Source organism: Octopus bimaculoides, chromosome 9, assembly GCF_001194135.2.
Source record: "Octopus bimaculoides isolate UCB-OBI-ISO-001 chromosome 9, ASM119413v2, whole genome shotgun sequence".
Lineage (NCBI taxonomy): Eukaryota > Metazoa > Mollusca > Cephalopoda > Octopoda > Octopodidae > Octopus > Octopus bimaculoides.
This window is the reverse complement of record NC_068989.1, coordinates 19,812,678-19,832,813: the sequence shown is the minus strand read 5'-3', so window position 1 is coordinate 19,832,813 and position 20,136 is coordinate 19,812,678. Positions and strand designations below refer to the sequence as shown.

Below are 20,136 nucleotides of genomic sequence, written 5' to 3'. Positions count from 1 at the left end.
CACACACACACACACACACACACACACACACACACACACACACACACTCAACATTGTAATATCAAATTAAATCTGAAAGTTCAGGAATAACTTTGAGCAAGAGAAAATGGGTTGGTTTGATGGCAAGCCACTGAAAATTGGTATTACCATCTAGAAGACTAAACCCTTTTGAAAAGTGATAAAAACATCACACTTTACCATTCCTCTTATAAATGCAAGATATTATGCTTGTGCATGTGTAACAGTGAGAGAGAGATAACATGTATATGTGTACATGTATATATATATGTGTGTGTATATAATATATATACATACATAAGAGTGGTACAGAAAAGTTCCTGGTTTTGGGTAAAAGAAAATACGGGGGGATCAGTTAATTATGATTTTATTCAACATATTCCCCCCTCAGATTCACACACTTATTGCAGTGGTCCTTCAGTTTTTCAAAGCCCTGTAAAAGAACTCGGAAAGTTGAACCTCTAACTAGGTCTTTCGTGATACCCTTAAAGCCAGGAACTTTTCAGCACCCCCTCGTGTGTGTGTGTAGTTTGATATCTGCTTTAGTGGCTTAGGGTTTAACTCTGAGCTTGATGAATCGTGAAATGCAGTGAATCATCTCAAATCTTGGACACACCAGAACTGAAACTGTGAAAGGCATATATATATATATATTTTACCTGTCATCCAATCAACCATGAATGTTTGGGTGACTTCATCTTCTATTTTTCTTTTCTTTTTTTTTCTTTTTTTTTTCCCCTCCTGTTTTGAGGGTTCTTCTCCAGATTCTTATTGGTTGACTTCATGGTTACATGGGACTCGTGTGAAGAGCGAGAAAAGGGTATTTATGTGTTTTTCTCTTCAGGACATGTCCATTACCAGCAGCCACATTTACATGTCACTTTAATTTTGCTGTGCTATTATTGCTTTGCTGCTTCCCCTTTTGTCACTCCAGCAGAATGTGATACCTGTTTTTGTTCTTTTTCTTTTAGCATTGGTATGACTTTGCATAGTCTCCAGCAGACAAAAACATCACAACCACTTATTTACTCCACTTTTTTCCCCCCCACATTTTGTTTTTACACTTTGTCTTATGGAAACTGTGTTATGGTAGTTTATGAAGATAATATTCTTCATTTATTTTTTAATTAAGTTTATCCCCCTTCCCCTCTTTTTTTGGTGGATATAGTAAAAATGAAGACTAAATGCCATTGTAGCATTTAGTTTTGACCATTACATTATGGAACACATCCCTTCAAGGTTGACTTTACCTTTATTCCTTCCAAAGCTGACAAAATGGGGGTGATTTATCTTTTCCTGCAACTCAAAATGCATGGCCTTGTGCCTATATTGGAAATTATCATTGTTATTATGGACCAGTTGAATTCTTTTGCTGCTAGATAGTTATTCATGGCAACATAGTTCTGTTATTACTTTAAAGAAAGAAGTCATTTTCTTGGATATGGCTCAAAGCAATCATAGAGAAATAAGTAACTCTTCCACTTCACAGCTAATTTGATTACCATATGCAAAAGCATTTAGTTATTGTTTAAGAATGAAACAAAGGCTTGCTCCAACAATTCATAGTAAATGAGGAATTTGGTGGAGTCTACCAATCTATATTAACACTCCATTCCTCTTCAACATATTTTTTTATGTACTGTTTAAAATCATTCAGAAGTTTAAGAATATTATAAGAATAACAAGAAGCAAAAATGCTTTTGTTTTTTTAAAGGAAAGCTGATTGGTTTTATTTTTTGAAGATTGTTTTATACACAAGTACGAAACATATCAGATTTACAATATCAGTTAGTCCTTTGAAATATATAGCTTGAACTGGTAGATTTGATTTATTTCTTTATTTTTGGTACCTAAAAGTATCAATATATCTAACTAGAGTTGATTACCTGATGACTGATAGCTTTCATCCAAAAAAAAAAAAATGAAAAGATTTGTGTAGGATGAGTTATTTTTCTTTGAGTTTGAAATATATGGAGTGCCCCAGCATGACTACAAGCCATTGACTGAAACTAGTGGAAGAAGATGTATAGTAATAGTTGTGAAGAGATTCTACAGAAATACTTGATATTAACATAGTACAATATAGCATTGTTAGTGCACCAGTGATTTATTAATCAAACTAACTGCCAAAATTGCATTATATATGCTAATTATGCAATCCATTTACTTAAGCCCTTAGCAATAGTGGGTTTATAAGCAGTGTCTCATGGATAGGTAAAGTGGGTTTTCGTTTGCCTTTGAAGACTCAACACAGGATTGAAACTAGTTTGGCTGATATTTATTTCTGTCCACAAGAATATTCTATATCAAAGCAAGGCTAAAATTCATAGTTGTTGGATTCCTTGACTCAAAATAGATTTAGGGTGCAGGAATGGCTGTGTACTCATGAAGTTCCTCTTTGCAGTCATGTGGTTCTGAACTCAAATCACTGCACCTTGGTTAAGTATCTGCTACTATAACTGAAGCTGACCAATATCTTGTGAGTGAAATGTGGTAAATGGAAACTGCTAAAGACCTGAGTATGCATCTGTTTATGTTTACTAGTATCAAAACTGGTACTGTCTCAAAAAGTAACTTAGTCATTTGATAAAATAGTACTTGAGTTAATATAACTGTTTTTGAGCAAGACACTTTATTTCGCGTTACTCCAGTTAACTCAGCTGTAGAAATGAGTTGCAACGTCACTGGTGCCAAACTATATCGGCCTTTGCCTTTCTCTTGGATAACATCAGTGGTGTAGAGAGGGGAGGCTGGTTTGCATGGGCAACTGCTTGTCTTCCATAATCAACCTTGCCTGGACTTGTGCCTCGGAGGTGCAATCCCATGGTCGTTCATGACCAAAGGAAGTCTTTACCCAATATGTGATTAAAACCATGCAATCTGTTTCCCAGCATAACCACAGTCCAGTGACTGAAATTTATAAAAGTGGTGTGTGAATGTTGCCTGCATAGATATATAAACTTCGGAAATTATATTGGCTATGAAAACAATCACAAGTGAGAATTTCATTTTTTTATGACAAAACAAGAGGCTATTATTGATTTGGTACATACACACACACACTCTCTTTTTTTTTTGTCTCTGCTTTACAACTAGGTGATTAGTGAGACAAGAATTACTTAGTACCTTTCCAAGGGTACAATACCATGGCAGTTTGGAGACATAGGAATACATGACCTCTCAGGTACTTGTATCAAATTGATCAGTATGATCCTTTCTCTTCACTGTTACAATAGAAACTATGTCGAAATGCAGAGAAGCTGTGAAAGTAAATGCCTGTTGTTTCCTTACAGAGATGCAAAGTCTCTTTGAGAATTTATCTCATCGATGAAATATTCAGAAGGAGAGTTAAAGGAAGTCATATTCATAGAGTACTGGAGAACAGCACCTGGAAGGTGGGTGTTTTCATATCCTGCGGCTAGCACTGCATAGTGTCCACAGCCAAGATACTTGTCAACAACCAAGGCTGCCTACCTCTTTGTAGACTTCCTCCAACACAGTATAATTTACTGTGATATGCATCAGTAACATTGTGGAGTTGGCATGTATATTTTGTTTGCAGTTTTGAGTTCAAATTCTATTGCAGTACAGTTTGTCTGCCATAGACTAGCATTCTATAGAAAGGAAAAGTTCTTTCATTCGTGTACAACTATGAAAGTGAAGGTTTATCACTAACCCTATTGATTTTTGTGATTCAAAAATGATATCCATTCTTTGCCGTTTTTCTTTTTTTCTCTATGTTGAACTGTTATACAATCGTTACTCAGATTTTGAGTTGTTTCCTATCTTCATAAGTGTGTTCCTATTATTGTGTAACATAAAGGCAGCATGCTGGTAGAATCATTAGTGTGTCAGACAAAATGCTTAGTGGTATTTCTCCTAGCTTTATATTCAGAGTTCAAATTCTGCCAAGGTTAACTTTGCCTTTTATCCTTTTGAGGTCAAGCCCTGGGGTCAATGTAATTGACTTACCCTCTCCTTGTAAAATTACTGGCCTTGTGCCAAAATATGATATCTTTATTCTTTATAGCAAAGGAGTGCTGGAACTATGTTGTTTTTTCCTTATATTCCCCTACATTTTGTCAGTTTTGCTTTATATCAGTCTGAGAGTCAATAAAATAAGTCCCAGTAATGTAATAGGAATCCATTTTATGATCTCTCTCTCTCTCCCTCCCTCCTTGAAATGTGTGGTCACATGACAATTTAGAACATTTTTGTTGCTGTAGTAGATGCAGGGATCATAGGTTAAAATTCAAACTCTGGAGGCAGTAGTGATGGTTTGCATTGGTTGCAGTTAGTCTAAATGAGTTTATAGATGTTTTCAAAAGTTTTGTTGCCACAAAGAATGAAGAATCTTTTAGTTCTAACCTTTTCCTTTAGTCAAAGAGTGAGGGGGGAAGAGAGAGAGAGAGAGAAAACAACAAGCTAAAAACGTTTTTTTTTCTTCCAATTTTCTTATCCATAGATCAAAGCATAACACCTCTCTCTCTCTTTCTCTCTCTCTCTCTTACACACCTCACAGAACAAGTGGCAAGGACTGATCCTTTTCACATTCTGATTTTTCTCTCAAATGTAATGCTTATTTATTCACATTCTTTTGAATTAATCATGCATTATCTCAAAGCTTTGAAACTTCAATGATGTAATTGTTATTTTTAGAATGACACTGTAGGGTAGGTGAAAGACTGTGTCTGGCCAGTTTGAACGTAAAATATATAGAATGTTTGTGCTGTATATGGCTGGTTTCAATGCTAAAGGATTAAACATACATCCTTCGTTCCTTATGCCAATTAAACTTAACTAATTCTCTGGTGGAACCTTAGTTGACTGAATCAACATCAAATAAACTCACCCATGTTTTACCTTCAAGGTATAAAAAGTGGTCAAACTTCCTGACTTATTTGATTGAGCTCCTACCACAGATCTAAATTGACCCCTCCATTTATTTTTAGGGTTCTTTATGCTTGTTATTGTTTGGTAATTAGTTGTCCAGGTCATCTTTTTGAAGCTTAACCAATCAATTTGATTTGCACCATATTTGAAATAGTGTCACCTCAAAGCTGTGTGTGCGTGTGTGCGTACATGTGTGTGTTTGTGCACGCTGGCATTTTCCCGCTTATTTAGTTAACTTCGGTATCACAGAATAAAATATGAACACTAATTTTCCACTGCATTGGAATATCGGATTGAAAGGTGAGGGCAAAAACGTATATAAGCATATATTCAGAATGGAAAAAAAAATTCTCTATATTTAAAAAAAATTTATTGGTTTCTATATGCATTTTCTTTTTATTTAAAAATACTTTTTCAATATCTTTGTTATGATCTAAATACTGGTCTCTGTTGCTATTCCACAGCACTGCGACACTTGCTATGTTCTTTATCTTTGCTTTCAAACACGCCCTGTCTTTTTCACATTTCCTATTCTCTCTTATTTTTTCCTATTTGTTCTATTTATTTCTGATCTTTGTCTTTCTTTGTCTCATCTACTCTCTCTGATCTCACTCTCGTGTACTCTTTCACCTTCCTTTTCTACCATCTACTCTCCCTCTCACACATGTACTCTCTCTCTCTCTCTAGTCTACTCCCTCACACATCTCTCTCTCCCCCTCACACATCTCTCTCTCCCCCTCAGACATCTCTCTCTCTGCCCCTCACACATCTCTCTCTTCCCCTCACATCTCTCTTTCTCTTTCCACATACACCTACTCTTACATTTATTCTCTATTCTGCTCATTCTCATCTCTCTCTCTCTTTCTCTCTCTCTCTCTCTCACTCTCTCACTCTCTCTCTCTCTCTCTCTCTCTCTCTCTCTCTCTCTCTCTCTCACTCTCTCACTCTCTCTCTCTTTCTCTCTCTCTCTCTTCCTCTCTCTCTCTCTCTCTCTCTCTCTCTCTTTCTCTCAGCTAATCTTTTGTACACCCCACCTTGTCTAATTTCCTGTCTCTGCTCACCCCTATATATTTCTATAATCTGATCAATCTCTCCTCTTTCTCTCCCTCACTTTATCATTTTCTCCTGCTCTCTTTACTATTCCTTGCCTCCCCTCCTCTTCCTCCTCCTTTCCCCCCTGCCATACATTCTCTCTCAACTTTGTCTCATCATCTTCGTCATTATCAACATCATCCACAATGCTGCTACAATTTCTGCCACATATAATGTACAGCTACCATACAGTTTTATTCCTCTTCAGTAAATTTTAATTATTCCACCAATGGTTTTTGTCTTATCTTTATTTCGTTACAGTCAGTCAGGAGTTTATTTTTACTTTACTTAATGCCTTGCAGCATATGTTCTTGCTTTATATTTTCTCCTTGAAATGGTCACTCTTTTTGCTGCTGAAGTCTTTAACTTATCGCAAGAAAAACAAACAGAAAAAAAAAATGGTTTATCGTTATTATTATTATTATTATTAAGACAGTGAGCTGGCAGAACCGTTAGCATGTTGGGCAAAATGCTTAGCGGCGTTTCTTCCAGCTCCTTATGTTCTGGGTTCAGTTTCCACTGAGGTCAACTTTGCCTTTCATCCTTTCAAGGTTGATAAAGTAAGTGCCAGTCAAGTACTGGGGTCGATGTAATCGACTAGTCTCCTCCCCTAAAATTTCAAGTATTGTGCCTGTAGTAGAAAGAATTGATATTATTATTATTATTGATCCCAATTAGAAGAGTGTGATGCGATGTGTAATAAAATACTAACTTTGTTTATTGAGCTGAATAATATTTCGACAATTAAATCATTATTATTATTAATTGTTATTGTCATTATTATTATTATTATTATTATTATTATTATTAAGGCAGTGAGCTGGCCGAATTATTAGCACACCGGGCAAAATGCTTAGCGGCATTTCACCTGTCTTTATGTTCTGAGTTCAAATTCCGCTGAGGTCAACTTTGCCTTTCATCCTTTCGGGGTCGATAAAATAAGTACCAGTTGAACACTGGGGTCAATGTAATTGACTTTACCCCTCTTCTGAAATTGTTGGCCCTGTACCAAAATTTGAAATTATTATTATTCGTAAATCACTCAATATATTGCAGCAACACTTCCAAACATGATTGTAATTTATCTTAGGCTATTTAGAATAAGTTACTTTGGTAACGCAAATGAAATTTTATCCTTTCCTTGTATTTTTATTGAAAATGTGGTGATGATGATGCCATAGTTAAACATGCAGCTAACTGATGATGATGATGATGATGATGATGTGATGATATCTCAGTCACATTTAAATTTTTCAATTTGGAGACTTTTTCTTATTTTTTTCTTTCTCTTTCCACTACCATCCTCTCGCAACAGTAAATCTATTTCTTTTCTTATTCTATAACTTCTACTCTTTTGGTCTTGGAGCTCTCTCTTTCACCTTGCAAGCTACTGGTGCTAGTGCCATGAGAAAATGCACCTAGAACATTCTGTAAATTGGTTGACATTAGGAAGAACATCTAGCTGCAGGAACCATGCTGAAACTGAGACATTGGAACAAGACGTAGTCCTCCAACTTATCAAATCTTCTCAAACTATCTGACCCATACCATCATGGAAAAAGGCCATAAATGGACAATGGTGTTGGCTTTTCTTTGTTATTGGTTTAAGAAATTTTTTTAACCTCAGATGTTCTGATATTTTAACTTTTGGTTGATATTTTGACTATTCTTTACAGTACTGGCCCCCTTTTAACCAACACCACTTGGTCTTTGGGTAACCTTAGTGGAGTTCCTTCCATTGTAAACATTTGAATCCATCCTAGATTTTGCTCTCTCCATGTTTGTCCGGCAGACACTGACGTGTAGGTCTTTATTCGGGATCAGCACAGTGCTTGATTTTCCTGTCAAAAATAACTGTTCAATTTTGCACATTAACTGTTAATCAATGTTACTTTATACTTCACAACTAAATTGAGTGAAGTGAAGAAATGCTCTTGGCCATATGACACTACACAATATCTTCACTTAAGTCATTTTAACCATTGTTGCTAGATAGAAATGTGTGACAGGTTTCAATGGTGTCACATTCCTAAATAACTGACATTATGAAAACAGAAGTTACACTTGACAACATTAGGATCTCTTCACAGAGTTTAATTTCAAATTGAATGTGAAATATACTGGGTCTTCTGATAATTTCCAAATCTTTTTCTGGAGTTCATCTGTGATATTTAGCAATTAACTGCATTTTTTTTTTTTTACCCTTCTCAATTTTACATTCTTCAGTGATCAAAGATTTAAAGACTCTAGAATTGAGCGGTCTCAATGCCTAGCCAAGATGAGTTTCTGTAAGCAATAATGAAGACTGAAAGTTACTGCTATTGAGAAAGTGATCATGCTTGATATGTGGTAAAGGAATAGGTACAGATGAGATACAGTGTACTAGGTGTAGATTTGGATATACAAGGGGTGTAGTGGGTCACAGACAGACTATGAAGGAAGCTAGACTTCTGTAGCTGAAACACAGGAGTAGTTATCAGTAAGAGATGTAAATTATATTCCTTCAAATGCTCAGAAGGCTCCATAGGAGTTGATAGCTTTTTGCAACCTTAATAACCTAATTAGTATTGCAGGCAAGAAAGCTTGGTTGCCAGAATAAGAACAAAATGAAAAGGTTCTATTGGAAATGAAGTGTTCCTCTTTCAGAGTGAAGGGTAGATTACATCATGTTGCATACAAAGTGTGATGCAGCATGGTAGCAAGGCATGGGCCTTGGTTGTGGTGGATTTTCAAAGGCTAGAAAGGAACGAGGCAAGTAAGTGACTCTGTATCACCTAATGTTAGTATGAATGAACGATGGAGTACAAATGATGTAAGAGAAAAACTGGATATAATTGGAATTGAATGTAAGAGGATAATTACAATAGTTGCAGTGGAACAAGTTGTTTGAAAACTGCTCACCCCGATACAAATACTATTGTACAGCTGTTTTAGTATGTTAGAAAACCTTTTGAGAATTCCTTTCTACACAAACAATTTCCCAGAGGCTTTTGCAGAAGATCTTCATATCATATAAGCCTAAAATTATAGTAAAGAGGATTAGTTTCTATATTACAAGTTGTTTAGAGCCTAATTATTTTTAGTTCAATTATTAGTTGTATCAACTTTTGTCTTTCATTTTTTTTCAAGCACAAGTTATTAGTTATAACCCTTTCATGAATAGAAACACAAAATTTATGCAAAATATTTCTTTAAATGAGCTGTAAAAATAGCTGCAAAAAGTCTATTAAAGCTAATTTATATGTAGAGGGCAAAATGATATTATGATACTTACTTCGTGTGTGTGTGTAAAATCCTTTTACAAGTTGAATGTATTATCAAAGCATTGTCATTATTTTAGAAGAACCTCAAAGAATATCTAACCAATCACTGTCTACTCTTTATATTTTTTACCTTTGAATCCCCTTTTCATTGTTCTTATTAGATCATTAAAATGTTGTCATTTAACTTCAGGTCAGCCTTGATGCAGCGTATCTATACTCAAATGTGTGCTACCCAGAACCATCTAGTCTTTTCTTTTTTCTTTCCAGGCATAGTATATCAAGGACCACATTATTAATTGTATGTTTTTTTTTTATAGAATGTGTGTGCTTTAAGGGAGATTTGTCTGCTATTTCTAGAGGCTTTCTTGTTGATTTGATTAGGTCCATATTTATAATTGTATGTGTGTCTTTACATTTAATTATTTTGTGTTTCTCTATGGTGCTGTACCTTAAAGAACAATTTGGATAGATTATGTTGATTAGAGTTATGGTTTGTTTGTAGAGTTGGTTATAATGTTTTTGTAGCCTACAAGAATTTTTGTGAAATATGAATATAATTATGATGATGGTAGTGATATTCACCACTAATTTGTACAAAAGTGTTTTATATTTTTTAGCAAATTTTTGTACATATGAGTTATAGAAGTGTTTAGGTTGGACTTTGCAAATAGTCAGACTTCCTGCTGAAAAACAACTTGGTAGACTAACAAGGTCTGAAGCTTGGAAAAGAAACAGATATAAATTATGAACGTTGCTTTGGTTTAGTTTCAGCTCAGCTCTGATTCAGCAAACCTAAATGTTTCAACCAAAACCATTCTGTCTATTCCATCCCTCCAAATAGTTTATCTAGGAGCACATTTATTTTACGTGCCATTGCCATCTAAGAAGCATCCATGCTGGACCACATAAAATGCATTCAGCACACTCTGTAAAGTGGTCAGCATTAGGAAGGGTATCCAGCCGTAAGAAACCAAGTCCAGCTTGCCAGCTCTGGTCAAATTGTCCTTCCCATGCCAGTATGGAAAGCAGACATTAAATGGTGATGATAACATTGTTATTCATTCCACTTTTAAGACAACAGGATATGAGATTTTTCCATTATTTCTAGCAGGAGAACAACTGCATAAAGATTTCTCATTTACTCACACAGTTTTGGCAGTGAGGATAGTACAGCAAAATCAATATTATAAATATGTAATATTTCTCCTAATATACATCAGTGATCGATATACTTTCTTCGTCTGAACTATTTTTTAATCTATTTTCTAAGCCAACATGGCTTTGGTCATTCTGCAAATTCAGATTTTTCCATGAACTGTTGAAGCAAATCTTTTACTGCCATTTGATATTGAGTTGAGTCATAACTGGTCTTTGTTGTGGACCAGTCTACCAGCATGGTGCAGTGTCCATTACTAAGACACACAGTTCTGTCAACCTTTATATAAAAAGCTAATCTGAGGATTTTACCAATTTAAAAATATCTGTGGCTACTCATTGATCAGAGCTGAGTTAAGGTTAAACCACAGCAAGACAACATACAACACTGCACTATATCATTGTAATCAAGTACAATGCTGTTTTTTTCTTTTCTTTCCTTTTTTTCCTGTAACTTGCTGAGTCAAGAGGAAGGGGATGATGCCCATGGCCTTTCAAGGCCATCTTGGACCAATGAGATTGATTTCATTAATGTCCCTCTTGAACCTTTGCAAGTCAACACCTGTGGAAAAGACATGATCAGAAAAGGAAATTTCAGAGGGTTAATGATTTGGGAAGAAAGGACTAGGCATAGTTATTAGTGTGAGGCCTGGAGAATGTAGACTCAACAACGGTGATGAGAGAAAGAGATGAGTAGGTTGGGAGTGCCTGAGAGGAGACATGAGCTCAGTCGGCTCCGAGAAGCAAAGTGCATTATAATAGTGATAGAAAAGGCAGGCAGAGAGAGAGAGAAAGAGAAGGTGTGAGAAGACTAAGCCACTGAGTGACTTTATGCCAATCAGTTGGGTGTCATTTTTCTGGATGTGGTCTGTGATTATGTGTGCAGCAGTAATAACACCAGGTGCAAAACCATTATGCTATTGAGGGTCTCCCTGGACTTTATAGAATGTTACTAATTATAGGGTGGGGGAGCTAAAGTATCTCTGGTCCTCAAGACAGCTAGTCATTGGGATGTAATCCATGCTATGTTACAGATGTACTCTCACCGAAAGAGATTCCCAGTAACAGTGAGGTTCAACATTTGGAATAATATAGATCCTCGTTGCCTACTACACAGGTTTAAGGGGATGGGATGCAATGATGTTTCCTTGATTGGTATGCCCACTTTAGAGGTTGTTTTTGAAGTCTCTGCTCATGGAGTCAGTGTGTGTTTGGACTATGGTGTTAAGGTTAGGGAAGAATAACGGGCAGTGCCATCTGTAAGAGTGAGTATTGTTGGGTGCGATATCAAGTTATTGGTGTATAGAAGATAGTTGGTGGGGATTGAACTGTGGAGCATGCCAGAGTTGATAGAATGAGAGATAAAGAGAACTCCATCAACAAATGCCACAAGAGAATTGTCTGATAAGGAAGCTACCAATCAAAGAGATGAGAGACAAATGAAGTGCCTAGATGGGTAGTTTCAATAGGAGATTTACATGTCAGACATGGTTAAAAGTTTTGCACATCTTGAGGGCAACAACATTGCATTCACCAAATTTCTTAGGGTGCATAAGGTACCACTGAAGCCTGTTGCCCTCCATCTAAATGGAGAGCAACAGGCTTTAGTGGTACCTCAATAATCAAATATGGTGACAGTATATTTACAAAACTTATGATAAATGTTTTGTCGTGTGTGATTTTATCTGACTTTTAAGCAATAAAATCAAAAGTTGTGTTTTTAAGCAGATTTGCCTTTTGGAAACAAGTCTCCATTCATATTTGCATAGTTGTCATCATCATCATCCGTCATCATTGTAGTAGAGTAAGATGTCCCTTGGTGACTGGCAAATCTTTTTGAGTCACTATATGTAATATATTACAAATAGTGACTGTATGTATTTTCACACACACTCACATACACACACACACACACACACACACATGTGAAGGTATGTGGTTAAAGATGTTTGACTCATGACCATAAGGTTCTTGGTTTCAACCTTATAGTCATGAAGCAGGAGTTGTGTTGTGTCTTTGAGCAAGGCACTTCATTTCATGTCACTCTTGTCTGCTTAGCTGTAAATGAGTACCAGTCAGGTACTGATTCTGCTCTTTCTCTCTCTCTCTGTCACTCTTGTCCTCCAGCTGTCACGTCCTGGGTTTGGGTTTGCTGCTAGGTCAAGAGTGAGTGGGTGTCCAGAGAGCATCTATATCTATTTGCTACTACATATAAACCTACAACAATTAATGGCAGCTGGATGTACTACTGGCTGTGCTACATGTACACACAATGCATCCTTTAACACACACACACACATCACATGCAAATAAACCTGCCTGTAAACTCCCACTACCCCCACCTTAAGGCCCGTTTACTTTCAGTACTTGCTTTTATTTCAGCACTGGTGACATCAGTCATGGTTTCCTGTGGTATTATCCATCTGTTCAGAACTGGTGGGTTTCTACTGGGTTTTGTTTTGGAAACTTTCTTGCATTAAATTTTTACTTAAATTTTTCCTGTTTGTGATATTTTTCCACCTTTTTTTCCCCTTAAGACCACCCTGGCACCAGTTTTATTTTTTTTTCCACATTTGTTTCCCTCATATATATATATATATGTATATGTATGTATGGGTATATATATATGTATATAATATATATATTGTATAAATTTCTGGCTGCTCTTTATACATTTCCTTCTGAAAGATGAAATTGCTACCAATATCATATTGTGCTATTGTAGCAATACTGCCTCCATGTCACATATCTTGCTTTTTAACTTGCTTCTGGATATGAACTTGATACAGTTTTTTACTGTTGCATTCTTTGAAAGAAATTGGTCTTTAAATACTGCGCCATGTCTCTTACTCTGCATTTGTTAAGTTTGCCTGCTTTTACTGATTTTTTTTTTTTTTTTTTTTTCAAACTGAAAGATTTTGTGTTCTTTAATTGTTTATCATTTTGGCAACTCAAGATGCTTCTTTTTTTTTCCCCTCCTATTCTCATAGTGCTCATTTTCAACCAACAAAACACTCACACACACACATTTCATAAAACCTGTGGGTTTGCTGGTTATTAGAACTGTAATATTGACAGACTACTTCAATTTCATTGAGGGTTTCTTATAAACTAAAAGTAAAATAAATTTTAACAACATTACAAATGTAAATATTTCTTTAAATGTTCTCAAACACACAGATGAGCCTGTAAATTTAAGAATCAGGAAATCTAATTTATATGATGTTTGAGATGATGGTGCATTGGCAAAATCATTAGAATGTCTTGCAAAATGCCTTGCTCTATTTATTCTGGCTCTTTTACATTCTGAGTTCAAATATTGCCAGGATCAACTTTGCCTTTTATTCCTCCAGGAAGTTGATGATAAAATCATGTGCCAATGAAGTTAGCCCCTTCCACTCAAAATTACAGGCATTGTGCCTGTATTAATGTTTATATGGTGTTTGAGGGAAGTTTGGTCCTGAAAATATTCTGAATTTTAAAAAAATTTTAAAGATCCAGAAGGGTAAAGAATAACTGTTTAACCATTATGCTGCTTTTTGTGATGTGGTAGTTGTAATAGTAGTTGTAGTAGTCATAATGTTAATAATAATAGTAAAGATTGTGATGGTCTCTCTGTGTCTCTCTGCAAATGGGTGAGTAATTGCACTTTGTATAGCATGGCTGCTTATATGCTTCTATTTTGTTGCTACAGCAATTCTTCAATGTTTGTTTGCTATGTGAGAGTATCTGGAATGTTTGGAGGAGGAAGTAAACTCAGAAATTTCAACCTTGGCCTTCACATAAATTGTGATTTTGACATTTACTTGTTTGCATATATACATGTTACGTTTGGGACAACATTGTTAACTGGATCTCTGCTGTTTTTGCTTGGTCTAGGTCTTACACTCAACCTTTCTACATAAACACACACATATATACTTTCAGTAGCATTTATTATAACTAAAAGCACTCAGTATGTCATAGGAATACCCGAATGTCCATCTCTGATATACATATCACAGTTTTTGGGTTTTAATTAATCTTTTTTCTGCCATTTAGGGGTAGATATTGGACATCATCGTACTAGAGTCAAATTTCATTCCTCCTATTTTGTAGAAGACTTTTTTTATTTTTTTACTAAATTATTTAACTACAGAAACACTATTGACAGCAAATAAGTACAAGACTAATGTATCAACTTATTACAAATTTACGCATATCTGTGTGTTTGAGAGAGAGAGAGACAGACAGAGAGAGTCTGCGTGTGTGCGTGTGCATATTTGAGCTTGTATGCATGTATATACACACTCTCCCCATTACACATAGCACATACATTAATATTGAAATATTGCCAGATTTGAATCTTCCTTACTGAAAATCTTCTGGCTCAATAGAATAACGGGGTCAATGCAGCTGACTATACTCACTTCCTTACAAAATTACTTTGTGTCTACACTCCCTAAAATCCATGTGTGTATATGCGTGCTATATGCATATTTTGGCAATGAAACAGGACTTCAAAATGGAAATACTGCGACCTTGTATATCATATTTTCAATGCTTAACTGGATGCCATGAAAAATATCCTTTGGAAAATGTTAAACTCGTTAATCATATACATGCATGTACATATTACAAACACATGCACACACAAACACATGCACACACACACACAAACATTCCTTTACAATTAGTTATCTTTATTACTATCCATCATGCTCACTTTGCTCATACTTGGCATCAGTCCTCTCTCTATCTGACATATATATATATATATATATATATCGCTCCCATCTTTCAATTCCAGTAGTCTTTCTTCTGTCACTGTCGTCCTACCTTTCTACCAATTCCTTATTAACAGCCATCATGTAAATGTCTATCACTCTCTTTCATTGCTGTCTCTTCTATCTGTTGGTAACTGGACGCAGCAACCCTCTAGTGCTGGCGGACAATTGGATTGTGACAGTGTAGGGTAGAGAAGATATTTTGTTTAACAAGGGGCACGATAACCTCTTTAATGTTGATGGCATAAAATTCACCAGTACACTCTGTAAACTGGTTAGCAAATGAAGGGAGACAATGAGTACAAATGACTATGACAACCTCCCTAGTACAGGCGCCATGATCTCATCATTATTTTTATGGCTACTTTTTCATGCTAGCATGTGTTGGATAAGTCAACACAGACTGAGACAGCTCTTCTTTGGAGTTACTGCTCTCTTAGAAGGATCAAGAACCATGTCTTGCATATATGTTCCAATTATGGAATATTTTCTATGACCGGATGCCCTTCCTATTATCAACTACTATACAGAGTGCACTGGTGCATTTTATCATGGTGAAACACATAGGAATACTCAGCCACAAATTTGTCAATTCTTGATTATCTTTTCAATTTATTGCTTTTATTTGCCAAATGCTGAAGCAATTTCACATTGTTGGCGGAAAATGTTCCCCAATGTATTAACTGTGTTCTATAGATTTTAAATGAAATAATAACAATATAGGCACAGGCATGGCTGTGTGGTAAGAAGCTTGCTTCCCAACCACATAGTTCCAGGTTCAGTCCCACTGTGTGGCACCTTGGGCCAACCAAAGCCTTGTTTATGGATTTGGTAGACAGAAACTGAAAGAAGTCCATTGCGTGTGTGTGTGTGTGTATATATATATGTATGTATCTGTGTGCATGTCTGTGTTTGTCTACCCCCATCACCACTTGACAACCAGTGTCGGTGTGTTTACATGCTCATAACTTAAGTTTGGCAAGAGAGGCCAATAGAATAAGTACTAGGCTTTAAAATTTGTTCGACTACAAACCCTTCAAGCAAGCCAAGGGAAATATTGTTTGCTTGAGATGTAAACTTTGCAACCACTTTCTGCTCACTCTGAGACAGTGTGAAGGACATGCAGAAACATACATCCCAAAACCCACACCTGTGTGCATACACACTTGCATATGATAGCTGTAGGTATGGCTGTGTGGTTAAGCAGCTTGGTTCTCAGCCATGTGGTTTTTGTGGTCCATCCTACTACATGGTACTTGAGCAAGTGTCTACTTTCAGGCTGACCAATGCTTTGTGAGTGAAATTTGGTAGACAGCAACTGAATAATTAAGTTTTTACTAATATTATTGCACACACTTGCACTGTCTATCATGCATGTGAGTGCTTTAAGAATGTGATCCTGCTAATGAGAAATACATCTCTCTTTAATAACTTGTCATTTCACTCTAAGATGTGGTACTCCTGACAATCCACTACTGGACAAGAATATGGTTGCCAAGGTTACTAATTATTAAAAGAAAGCACTGTATCTATTTCTCCATCATCTTTCCTCTAACGTCATCACAAGATAGCGTCATTATCATCACCATCATTATTACTATCATCATTATCATAGTCACTGGTCACCGCCATTGTCACCATCTTCCTTATTGTTTTTAAATTTCAAAGGCTAGATTCATTGTTTGGTGTCTAATTTCAGCTTCTACTTGGATGTGTTTTGTTATTTTATTATATCAATCACTGTTTATAGAATCTAAGGTTTCTGTTGGATTTCACCTCTTGCTATCACTTGTATTCTGCTCATCGATAATAATGTTTATTATAGCAGTATTCCTGTTGTTTATTCAACATGTCTGAGTTCATTGTATTTTTTCTCAGGATTTATTTTATTGAGATTAATAACAAAAACTGCCTCCTGGTCTGTAATGTTTTCTTTTGGTCCTTATAATGGTTTAGACATTAGTTTTTCATTACAAGAAGGGCCATTCCCATATCCTTTGTATGCTTCTCCAATAGGTCAGTGCAGTTGATAGCTGACTTGGACTTCACAGTACAAAAAAAAAATCGAATAAGGGGTGATTTACAGAAGATTGAAGCTCTGAGGAGAAATGATTTAGTAAAATACTTAGTAGAAGATTTTGAATGATCCTCATAATCATCATTGTTTAACATTTGCTTTCTCTGCTGACATGGGTTGGATGGTTTGACTGAGAACTGGTAAGCCAGGAGGCTGTACCAGGCTCCAATCTGATTTGGCAAGGTTTCTGCAGCTGGATGCCCTTCCTAACATCAACTTCTCCAAGGGTGTGGTGGGTGCTTTTTACATGCCACTAGCACAGGTACCACTCGGACACCACTGGCATCAGCTATGCTCAAATGGTGCTTTTTACGTGCCACCGCCATGGGTACCAGTCAGGTGACACTGGCATTGGCTATACTTGAATGGTGCTTTTAACGTGCTATCGGCACAGATTTTAACAGTGATAGTACTCAACAAACTGGCTCAAAGGAGCAGTAGTTGTAGTAGCAGAAAAAAAGAGACAGAGAGGACACGACACATTATTGACCAGATGGTTGCAGTGAAGGTTTTTTTTAATCAGCTAGATGGACTTCATTTCAATGTGTTTATAAAATATTTTTATTGTTGTTGCTGTTGTTTCTTTTAGCCCCTTAATCAAGTTGGCCTCTGATCTAAAGCATCCCAAACATTACCATATCCATCTTGTTTTCAGACATAGTACATCAAGGACCATGTCATCCAATATATTCCTCTTACTCTTTCTATGCAAACCAAGGGAGACTTAGTTGCTAATTTTAATGACCTTACTGAAGCTCATTTGATGACTTGTATTTCTGTATTGTGTATGTTTGACAACTCTTTCACTCCTTGTAAAAGGAACATGTTTGACTGGCCAGGCTGTCAATCAGTAGCCAATGCGTTTGGTACTGGCAGCAACAGCTGCAGAGATTTGTGGATGGTGATGGGGCTGCAATCCTGGGTCAGGAGGTCAAAAATATTGCTGGGGGAGGGAACTTACTCTTTGTACTCAGTCAGGGTACTCTTGGATCTGTAGAGTTCCTTTATTGACAGTCTTTCTCATCAACCATATCTTATTTGCTGTCTATGTCATTATCTTTCATCTCATTTTATTTGATTTCAATGTAAACTCCCTTTTACTTTTTGTTTTGTCACTTATCCCTGTGATATCTCCTTCATCCAGTGCCTTTGTGGTGATATTAAAAATAATAGCCCTTTCTATTATAGGCACAAGGCCTGAAATTTGGGGGGAGGGGACCAGTTGATTAGATCAATCCCAGTACACAACTGGTACTTAATTTATCGACCCTGAAAGGATGAAAGGCAAGGTTGACTTCGGCAGTATTTGAACTCAGAACGTAAAGACAGACGAAATACCACTAGGCATTTCGTTCAGCGCAGTAACGATTCTGCCAACTCGCTGCCTTTAATAACAATAATAATGGCAGAACCATTAGCATGCCATAGTGGAATTTTGTCTATCTTTACATTCTGAGTTAAAATTCTACTTTTCATTCTTTCAGGAGACGATAAAATAAGTACCAGTTAAGCACTGGGGTCAGTGTAATGATTTTTCCCATTCCCCAAAATTTCAGGCCTTGTACCTGCAGTAGAAAATATTATTATTATTCACTTCATTTTTTTATTCTCATTATTTGGTATATTCTATCAAATGACAAGTGAAGATTATTTTTATGAAGGAAACAAGTAAACAAAGCCAAACTATGGTGGCTAGCAAAATGCTTGCAATCACACAATAATGTAAAGAGTTATGGGTAGGGTGGGGTGGGTTTTATAATGAAGACAATTCACTAGTAAGGCAGTTGCTAGTAGACATTGTGTTTTATGCAACTTGGTGACACTTGTGTGTTTGATAACTTTTTGTTTAGTCATTGGTAGAATGGCACAAATGACAGAGTGCTCGAAATAGCCCTTTAGCATTTAAACCGGTCATATCTGGCCCAAATACCTTACCTGTTTTATGTTCAGATCTGGCCTCCCAAACCTACCCTGCAATGTCATTCTAAAAATAAACAATAGCATCGACAAAATCTTGAAGCTGCACGATAATGCATGATTGATTCAAAACAATGTGAATAAATAAGCTTTACAGTTGATAAAGTAATCCGAATGCTGAAGGGTTAATACGTGAACTATTCAGTTACATCCTTGTCTTTTACATGCTCAGTTCATATCCCACCAGGATATCTGCTTTCATCTTTCCAGGGTTAATAAATGATAATACACGGATCAGTCCAGTATTGGATTTGAGATTAAACCTCTCCTCTATAAAACTATATAGCCTTGTGCCTGCCTATTTTCAAGATCTTTATGTTATTGCTGTTTAACCCCAGGTTAACTCTTACTGAGAAAACCAGTGATCAAAGGCATAGTAGCCCTCTATTTATAGTGTATTGGATTGCATTTTTGTATTACTCTTTCCTTTCTCAAGGGAATTTGACTTTCTTTGCTGGTCATGTGACCTCATAGATGTTCTCTTCTTTGCTTGTAGAAATCCTTGTTATTTGGTGGTGGGGTGAGGATTACAGGATACAGTAAATCCTAGCCAGTATGTGACATGGTATTTAGGTACATTTCTGTATGTTTTGAGTATAAACCCTGCTTTGATAAAATAATGTATGAGCCAACTGACCGGTAGAGCAGTCAATTACTTGAACATTCAAGTAATCAATTGTACCCTTCTTGCAGATTTTTTGCCATGTGCCTATGTTAAACATTATTATTATTATTATTATTATTACTATATCCATCATCATTATATGTATATTTGTATAAGTAGCACCAGCTAACAATATAGTTTATGGGGACAACACATTTTAATGTATTTATTTTAATTTGATTCCTTTTCTTTATATTTATTTTGCTTCTTTTCTCTTTTTTTTTTTTTTTT

At 36.1% G+C, this 20,136-nt stretch overlaps 1 protein-coding gene across 14 annotated transcripts in view; it reads left to right on the top strand.

The window, feature by feature from the left end:
* Nucleotides 1–20,136, top strand: part of LOC106876198 (nuclear receptor-binding protein) — a 127,663-nt gene that overhangs the window by 79,475 nt on the left and 28,052 nt on the right. For 4 of the 14 annotated variants that reach the window (XM_014924648.2, XM_014924645.2, XM_052970472.1 and 1 more), the window contains one exon: nucleotides 12,804–12,857. The exons of 5 other annotated variants lie outside the window; for them this stretch is intronic. In XM_014924648.2, the coding sequence (XP_014780134.1) occupies nucleotides 12,804–12,857 (54 nt within the window). Of the gene's footprint in view, nucleotides 1–769; nucleotides 839–12,803; nucleotides 12,858–20,136 lie in introns of all 14 variants that reach the window. 5 more of the 14 variants (XM_014924643.2, XM_014924642.2, XM_014924641.2 and 2 more) reach the window with 2 other exon arrangements.